Here is a 9,057-nt window from a genome sequence, read left to right as displayed (position 1 = left end):
CAATATAATAAGGTATTAGTAAAAATGGGGAGGGGGAAAGTGGAGCTGAAGAGAATAGATAACCCAACAAGCAGAGATGTGACCTTCTCCAAACGCAGAAATGGACTGCTGAAGAAGGCTTTTGAGCTCTCTATCCTCTGCGATGCTGAAGTTGCCGTCATCGTCTTCTCTCACTCTGGCAAGGCCTACGAATTTGCAAGCCACGAGTACGTTTAATTAACAAGTAATTAAACTAGCTAGGTAGGTTTAATGATGATCATATTGATTAATAATTTGTTATGTTAACTTGTGATGCAGCATAAATAGGACCATTGCCATGTATAGACGTGAAGTAGGGTTGCCTGAAGCAAACAACTCAACCTTCAGAAGGGCCAGAACCATGGAGGTATAATACATTTATATATTGCTCTTTTTGGTAAAAATTTTATGGCATGACCGTACATAACACCTAAACATGGCAATACTAATTCACATGTCATGAAGTTCTGAAGAACACGATTAATATTTGGGTATTTCATGTCCTATCAGTGTGACCACTAACAACATCATGTGAACTATGGAGTAATAGTAAATAAAAAAGAAGAAGATAATATATCAAGAAAAATAATCTAAATTCTTAACCGGTACGTTTAGACGAAGGACTCCAAAGTTTCATGAAAGTTAGGCTAATTTTGTTATAGGATATATTGCACTACAAAAAATTATGTAGAGGGACCTAAAAATGACTAGAAGCATCATGTGAGAGAACTTTCAAATGACACCTTTCACGTGGTGGTTTAACTGGTACTTGAAAGTTCTTTGTTTAGTTTCCTGCATGCATTACATTAATTTTTAACAATTCAGTCTGAAACTCTTTGGTACTTCCTCGTCCATGGTAAAATATTTTATTCTTTCAATTCAAATGGGTCCCTAATGTAGATCCTAATTCTGTTCAACCGAGATAACCACTTTGATCTTTTGTCTAAGCTAAACAAATAAATGAGAGTTATTCCCAATTGGTCCCTAGAGGGAAGAAAAACATCTCTAATTATCTAGTTATTAATCACTTCTAAAGGAGTAGTGAACCAAAAAAAACTTTTTCAGAGTTAAATTTGCTGTCATTATTCTATGACATCTCGTCTCTGCAACAAATGGTAAATAAATTACTTTGATCTGCGGTGTTTATTTTGCAGTATTGGAGGAATGAAACCGAAGGGTTAAGAAGATCAATACAGAACCTCGAAATGCGGCTCAAGTAGGCCTTCTAGCAACTACAACAATTTTATTCCGTTCATCGTATAGGAGGTTATGTATATATATGGTTGTTCTCAACATATTTTTAAATAATTAACATGGTATTACGAACATCTATCTGTAGGAACTTGGCTGGAGAAGAGCTATCAACGCTTGGTATGCAAGAATTAAAGCAGTTGGAAAGACAGTTAAAAACTGGGGTTGAACGCATCCGCTCTAAATCGGTATATGCTCATAGAAAAACAGTAATACATAACTAATCAGTCACAACTAGTACTATAATTTAGGTTTAGTTTGTAGTACCAAAGTGAACACCTACAGATTTATGCTTAACTGATATGTGATTAAACTAATTAACAGAGACAGATCATTTCGGAGAACGTCAACTTGCTGAAAAGAAAGGTAACAACCCTCGTAATTTCCTACTTAATTACGTTGTTTCGATTAATTCAAATGAATTGTTACTTTGGACGTGCGGAAATAGTAGTTCGTGTAATTAAGTTGTATAAAATGCTGCTGCAGCATAAAGAATTGCAAGAAGAAAACAAGTGTCTGCAAAAAAGAGTGAGTAAACATTGCCCTAATTTCCTCTACTAATTAGTTTCTAATTGCTTTGCAAATTGCAATCAAGCATATAGAAATGCATAGTTAATTGGACATTTTCGTTTGGTTAACACATGCTACTTTGTCTTGTGAATTGAGGTTAAGTTGAAGGAGTTTCATTTTGCTGATGTCACCTCGTCGACCTCGACAACTACTTCGGGAGCAAATGCATGCATGAGTGCATTCCAAGTTACATAGATTTGCTAAACTAAGTATTATGTTAATTATGTTGATCGCTACTTAAGCTTGCTGTTAATCAATTATAATCTTATTGTGTGAGTGAACTAATTTGAAATTCAGGGTTATGTTCTCGCAGCAACACCAGCTGCTGCCTAATTAATTTGAAAAAGCTGCTTATATATAATTAGTGGCTGCAGCTTTTGCTGTTGTGAGGGACTGCGATCATAGCTTTTGCTGTTGTGTGTTTCTAATTTCTTGTGTACGAACTATATGAAGTTCGTGGAAATTAATGTACATTATATGATGTTGTGGATCGATGTTATGCATAAGTTTCTATCTTGCCTACGTACGTACATAATTTTTATCTTCTTATTTCAAAGAAAAAAGACCTACAGAAAGAACTCATACAAATTAGACTGATTAAGATCAACTAAACTAAAACCCAAAGAGAAAAACAGAAAAAAGTTCTTATTAAATCACCCAAGAACTTCCACAATCCATGAATGGAGAAGTACTTCTGCACAAAACTCTTGAAAAAGTAATGATTCTCGACATATTGGCTACTGGCTCAAGCATGCCATAACATTAGAGAAGCACGAATTAAATGGGTAAAGTTGCAAACAAAATTCTGTAGAACATAAGAATATATGTATTCAACACGAACGCTTTTTATCAACTAACTCTTAATTTATCAAATTTTTCTTCCAAATGTTGAAAGATTCAAATTTGGATTGCCCTCCCGAAGACAAATGAACACTTTTTCGAGTATCAAAGTAATATATTCACTTTTAATGCTAGAGTTTAAGCTTGATTCATGAGAAAATTTTCAGTGTGACTGTCACACCGCCACGTGATATTATTAATTCACTTATATTATAATCCGTATATCTACTTATCAACATTATACCATGTATCCATGACATATTAGCGTTTTTTGTTCATTCATATGTTAATGCATGAGCGGGTATGGTAACACTACGTGACGGAAAATTTCTCATCGTCGTATGCAAGAGTATTCTAATTCCGCTTGGTTGGGGCTTACATTGATTGGATCATAATAATTGGGCTTTTGGCATAAAATTTCCCGGGCTTCCGCCCATAATACACACATCATAATCTACGGCCCACATCCAAATCAAACCCCCACCCGACTCGCCCACCTCGCTCTCTCCTCCATTTCCAGCTCCCACTCCCAAGCCACCTCTCTCTCTCTCTCTCTCTCTCTCTGCTCCTCTCCAATGGCAGCCATAGCTCGCGTCTCCAGGAGAGCCTTAACCTCCTTCTCCAGCTCAGCCCAGCCATCCGCCTTCCACCGCACCTTCTCTGCCGAAGCAGCAAAAGCCGCGGCAATAACACCCTCGCCGGATCGGGTCAAGTGGGACTACAGAGGCCAGAGAAGGATAATTCCACTCGGCCAGTGGCTCCCGAAGATCGCCGTCGACGCATACGTGGCACCCAACGTGGTCTTGGCGGGTCAGGTCACGGTCTGCGACGGAGCATCCGTTTGGCCAGGGTCGGTCCTCCGCGGCGATCTCAATAAGATCACCGTCGGATTCTGCTCCAATGTTCAGGAAAGATGTGTCCTCCACGCCGCTTGGTCTTCCCCCACAGGTAGGTTCTTCAATTTTCTAGCTTTTCGATTTTATATTCCATTTGATTTCTTAATTTTTGGTTATTTCTATTTTTTTGTTTTGTTTGAGATTCTGTTAATTGTTCGATTAAAAGTGAGTTGGTAGCTGAATTGTAGTTTCAGATTGCTGCAGTGACTATAATTGTTGTGCATTTGTTAAGCTGTTGAGGTTAATTGGCTGAGAATTCGAAGAAAAATTTGAAACTTGTAAGTAAATACTGGAATTTCGTAGTACATTTGGGCCTTTCACTAGGTGTAATGTAACTCGCGAGCTGTTAGTTTTTCGGGTTCGGTGGTTGAGAAGATGGATAAGAGGAAGATGGCAAGAGGTGTACACATTTAAAGGAGATGAATTTACACTAATTCAGTGAATTTTTAATGGCTTTTAGTTCAGTTTTCTTCTCTTCGTTTGAATTTCGAGAAAAGTGATTTAAAGAATGGAGAAACAGATACTAGGGGTAGATTTTTTGTAGGAGAGAAGGAAAAAAGGCATCTTGTGTTGGGTGGGAAATTGTATCTTGTTAATGTAAGATGGATCATGTTTTGTGGAAGGTGTAGGCAATTTTAAAATCATAAATTTTACTCCTTTAGGATAAGGTGGCTGCGATTTCATTTTAGAAGAAAAAAAAGGGTAATTCCCTTTCCCATAGTGTCATCACAAGAAAATATAGATATGTCAATAACGGGCAATATAGTGGTTAGACCGGTAGAGGTTTGAGTCAATGTCCTTGTAAAGACACTTCAAAAGGTTGTTACTCGTTATTTCCTCCTGTCCCACTCTTCAACTTGTGGGGATTTCAATAAAATTAGACGGGAAGGATAAGTGGATTGGAAACTCTCCTTTGTGCGAATTAGGGAAGTATTTCCTAATCTGCCAATGTGTACGCTGTCTCGTCTCTGCTGAGCGGTTGAAGTTTTACTTTTTGTAGAATTTGAATGATTTGGAAGTTAGGCAGCTTTCTTCTTTACTTTCATGGATATAAATTTCTCCTTACTATTTAGAAGGAATAAAATATTTTGGGGAGTTGATGCTGGCTGTCTATTTTCATGCAACCACTGTTGAGTAGTGACTCTTGAGATATCCTTTCCTAGTTTTAATTCTTATGCAATGATTCGGAAGGAGTACTTTTGATGGTACAAATTTGTGCTTGCATTATTGCTCATGGTAGGAATTGGGATATCATTCGGAGGAAAGGCCTTAATTTTTTATGTCACCCTGTTGGTACATTATATCCGAAAAGGTTGGCAAGAATATTGACCTTTTTTTCTTGATTGCAATATTGCTTTGAACGTATGCCACAAGTTGATAAGGGAAACAAAGTTGTTGTGGGTGGTACGGGCTTTATGCATTTCTTTGTTCTTTGAGATTCATTGTGCTTTTGTTGGTGGGAAGAAAGCGACTGTCTTGTAGAAATAGTGTGATGGCTGTCACCTGGGTGGTATGGGCATAAATAAATAGAAGGGGATTTTTAAAAACAAGGGAGGGCAGGAGGTAGTGTTCTTTTAGAGGCAGTGTGTAATTGCCTCTGTCATTTGGAGTTTCTTTTCAGATATGGGGCCTATTAGATCATCCTTAGTCCATTCTCCATTTTCTGAGTTCATGGGTAGAGAGATATGCTAGGCATGGCTGTCAATCATTCAATATACAATATAGAAGTTCTCTTCGTTGTGAGGAACAGCGGGTTCCAATAATTATTGATGGATAAGATCAGTGGCATTTTTGCAGAGTTTTTTTATTTCAAGTGATAAGTAAGAAAGTTATAGTGTCGATTAGTTGGCATTTGTATTTAATGTTTTTAAACAGGTGACCGTTTATGGGCATCTGGCCATTCCCGAACTTATATCCATGCAACATCTCTTGCTAGAAACTTATTGAACGTTAAAGACTTACTTGGGATGTAAATACTGAGTTGGAATTCTTTAAGTTCTAACTTTGAGCATATAACCCTAGAGCATTGTATTTCTAAATTCGTTTTACTCCAAGTTTCCACAGATCTCTACATTGTTCCTGGTCCTAACCAGAGACTAACCTTATGCAAGTGATCTGATCTATCATCTTCATTGTCTTTGTGTAAAGAGCAAATGTTAATATTATCAATTTGTTTTAAAAATACATCGGTTGTTTGTGCATCTCTGAAGGCAGTAAGTGATTCTTTTGTATTCCATTGTTATTAGTTGATGTTTCTTGACATGCATATCAGGTGTTTTTCGGATTTTTTTTTTTTTTTTTAATTTTTATTGTTATTAGGGGAAGGGGGAAGAGTTCGAAACTATTACAATAATTTAGGGGAGGGGGAGTTTCAAACCCAGGATGCATGGGTAGGAACTTAGCACCCTATCCACTAGGATATTGGACCACATGCAAGAAATCATTGTTAGGATATGTTTAAATATGCAAGGAATCTATTGCTATTTGATCTGCTGGGATTTTCTGAGGGGAGTTTTAACAAAAAGCCCACTGCACTGTTCACTTTAACGAAAAACCACATTTTTACACTAAAAAGTCAATCATGGTACTATTCACTTTACCCTATATTTTGTCCTTATCATTAAAACTCAAAGTTGTTTTCAAGCCATTTTCATTAGTTTTCCTTTTTCTGGTTTATAATACGCAACACTTTCATTATCTCAGGACTTCCAGCAGAGACATCCATTGAGAGGTTTGTGACTATTGGCGCATACAGTCTGTTGCGGTCTTGCACGATTGAGCCAGAATGCATTGTTGGGCAGCATTCGATCCTAATGGAAGGTTCCTTGGTGGAGACCCACGCTATCCTTGAAGCTGGATCTGTACTTCCCCCGGGGAGGAGAATTCCAACTGGTGAACTTTGGGCTGGAAACCCGGCAAGGTTTGTCCGAACCCTAACACATGAAGAGACCTTGGAGATCCCCAAACTCGCGGTCGCGATAAATGATTTAAGCAAAGAATATTTCCAAGAATTCCTCCCGTACTCCACAGTATATTTGGAGGTTGAAAAGTTCAAGAAGTCCTTGGGGATTTCCATTTGATCAGTTTCATCATCATGTTTCCTTGTATCGTTTAGTTGGAGGCTTTCGTTGCAAGGAAGGAAATAAGCAGCTCCGAGACAGCAGAGCTATCTTTTTTGGGTGTCTACCTTGTATTTCGATCGAATTGTTTGAAATATCAACCGACAATCGGATGTTTAATAGTAGTTTCCAGCCAAGACTTGTCCGAAAATTCTGATCACTTGTTTCCCCATTTGTTTAGCTCTTTGTTTAAGCTCAATGTGTGTGGTTGTAGCTGACTTGATGTCATATATAAAAGATTCACCATTGCTGTTCTTCTAAAGTCATATAAACATATCGGCATATTGCGATGGCATCCAAAAAATTTTTGAGTCGTTTTTAATTCAACAATTATCGTCCATGAGATTCTCGTTATTCGTTTGTATGGACTGGGATTATAGATTATTAGGTTTGGTGGAAAATATTCCATCCAGCTGACCACGTCCTCTCCCTTTCCCCTTTTGGTTGGTGTAGCAATCCAGAACACCAACTAAACCATTATCTACTTTTCATGGAGAAATCATTTGTTTCACTACTTAAAGCAATAATTTACTCGAACGTTCACTTCTGCGTCTGAGATTCAGTGTTCGACTCTTCCTCCAACAAACGATATCAAAAGACTTAAATTACTTGATCATATCCCACAATGCATCCGAGATACTGATATCCCACAATGCAGACAATGATTGACCCAAATACACTTGAATACTGAATCTTGGAGGGTTTAAATCTTTTTATTTCCCCTCTTCAAATTTTTTTGTGGCCTAAGTGTGAAACTTGAAAGATGGATAACTTTTATTTTTGGTTGACAACAGGGCGTAAGCCCGAAAGAAAAAGAAAAATTACACAAGAATATCACGAGGCCACGAAACTCCAGCTATATTTGCAACTAGTAACCGACGACACGAAGATGGAGCTTGCTAAAATGATATTGGACATTTTTCTGACTGCTTTGTTTGTTTGTTTTTTTGTCGGCTGCCGACTATTTATTAATTTCCATTTTTCTTTTTGGTCAAATGCCGGCTATAACTTGTTTTTATGTTTTTGATTTGATTAATGGAAAATGGCTATTTCCGATTCTTCTTAAATCACTATTATACCTGCAATGTATAGTATTGCAACATTCGATTAGTGTGGGGATACGCAATTTTATATTTTTGCAAGAAAAAGGGTGAGACTATATTGAATTCCGTTCATTTGTATTAAAAGAAAATAGAGAGATTTTTCAACTAAGTTAAGCGTTCAATTCTCTTTTATGATGACAAAAGTTAAAGTAGGATTCGATTTCAAGAGCAGTGTCAAAGGTTAAACAAAGAAAGCTCTTATAAAATCTCTCTCTCGCTCTCTATTATGAGTAGAAATGGGAGCAATAGTCGATTTAGATCATCGTGTAACGTTACGGACAAACAGCAATACTGCAACCACTTTCTTCTAGAGGGTGGCTCTAAGTAATCCTGAGGTCAAATCTAGTTTCGTTTTCAGTTGGGTTGTTAGTTGTAGATATATTCATTTTTTCTTCACAGACATGCACTAAATCATGAAGAAAATGGGACAAGAAATTAGGTCAAGTCATTGACTGTTTTGGCTTAGTGGGTTGGCGAATATGCAAACGTAGTTTTTGTGTCTTTTGTGAGATAATGAACACGCCATTGCCATGCATTATCAGACGGCCTCCGCAACATCTACTAAACATAATTAATTCCAACTTGGATTTTAAGCCTATATTTAAGTTGTGTGGATTTCGACTTGTATTTGATTTAGCGGACTGCTAGCAACCTTTTCATTCAAACGTTTAATTTATTAGCTTTCTCTACATCATACAATGTTGCTTGATGAACGAAAAGTTTAGGTTACATTTAAAAATCAATTCTGAAGAAAAAAGCAACCAAACTAGAAACCGTTTGATTAACGTTGTCAAAATTTTAGCATTCAAGTAAGAAATATGATTCGTCTATTTATTGGATATAGTTAATTTATTGGAATAATGATTTTGAAGAGATGACACAGAAAATAGATAGTTTGAATCATCAGTGCAACATGCAGATTGAGAAGGATAGCCGAAAAGATTAAACCAAATGAAAGTATTCCCTCTAAACTCTTCAAGCGTGACAATTTGCACCCCTACAAAAATGATTTGGTTAGGTGAAGAGTTTCAATTATCTTCCATTTATAAACCTATTTAACGTATGCATTTTAAAGTCGTAGTTATGAGAATCTAAGAACTTTTCAAAGCACCAACCACAAATGAGACCTTCACTAGAACACATCTATCTCGGACGGCAATGAATTTCATACAATATTGTTGGCTGTTTAATTTCATGGTTTGCCTGTTCAACCTCACTGTTTTTCATTGATAATACTATAATTTGAATTCGTTCATTAGG

General features: G+C 36.9%; 2 protein-coding genes across 3 annotated transcripts; both read left to right on the top strand.

The window, feature by feature from the left end:
* LOC103936159 (MADS-box transcription factor 23-like) lies at window positions 1-2,348 on the top strand. Of its 2 annotated transcripts, none has more exons than XM_048590021.1 (7): window positions 1-206; window positions 298-385; window positions 1,173-1,234; window positions 1,358-1,457; window positions 1,594-1,635; window positions 1,756-1,797; window positions 1,942-2,348. In XM_048590021.1, exons 1-7 carry the CDS (start codon window positions 25-27, stop codon window positions 2,032-2,034), a joined length of 609 nt encoding a protein of 202 aa, XP_048445978.1. In that variant the 5' UTR covers window positions 1-24; the 3' UTR covers window positions 2,035-2,348. The 2 variants fall into 2 exon arrangements, with proteins under 2 accessions (XP_048445978.1, XP_048445977.1); XM_048590020.1 differs by having other exon boundaries at window positions 1,936-2,348.
* Window positions 2,349-3,178: 830 nt separating this feature from the next.
* Window positions 3,179-6,948, top strand: LOC103964037 (gamma carbonic anhydrase-like 2, mitochondrial). The gene is made up of 2 exons (XM_048589821.1): window positions 3,179-3,627; window positions 6,279-6,948. Exons 1-2 carry the CDS (start codon window positions 3,255-3,257, stop codon window positions 6,653-6,655), a joined length of 750 nt encoding a protein of 249 aa, XP_048445778.1. The 5' UTR covers window positions 3,179-3,254; the 3' UTR covers window positions 6,656-6,948.
* The last annotated feature ends 2,109 nt before the right edge of the window (window positions 6,949-9,057 follow it).

Source organism: the organism of the source record quoted next, unplaced genomic scaffold (genome assembly GCF_019419815.1).
Source record: "Pyrus x bretschneideri cultivar Hongxiangsu unplaced genomic scaffold, Pyrus_bretschneideri_v1 Contig3, whole genome shotgun sequence".
NCBI classification, from domain to species: domain Eukaryota; kingdom Viridiplantae; phylum Streptophyta; class Magnoliopsida; order Rosales; family Rosaceae; genus Pyrus; species Pyrus x bretschneideri.
The sequence above is the reverse complement of the archived record's forward strand: the minus strand, read 5'-3'. Positions and strand labels throughout refer to the sequence as shown.

What these genes read in the sequence shown, in the direction of transcription:
- LOC103936159 (XM_048590020.1), top strand. Translation starts at nt 25, where the DNA reads ATGGGGAGGGGGAAAGTGGAGCTGAAGAGAATAGATAACCCAACAAGC. An exon ending in TACGAATTTGCAAGCCACGA is followed by an intron (nt 207 to 297) that starts GTACGTTTAATT and finishes CTTGTGATGCAG; the next exon opens with CATAAATAGGACCATTGCCA. An exon ending in GAAGGGCCAGAACCATGGAG is followed by an intron (nt 386 to 1,172) that starts GTATAATACATT and finishes TTTATTTTGCAG; the next exon opens with TATTGGAGGAATGAAACCGA.
- LOC103964037 (XM_048589821.1), top strand. Translation starts at nt 3,255, where the DNA reads ATGGCAGCCATAGCTCGCGTCTCCAGGAGAGCCTTAACCTCCTTCTCC. An exon ending in CGCTTGGTCTTCCCCCACAG is followed by an intron (nt 3,628 to 6,278) that starts GTAGGTTCTTCA and finishes TCATTATCTCAG; the next exon opens with GACTTCCAGCAGAGACATCC.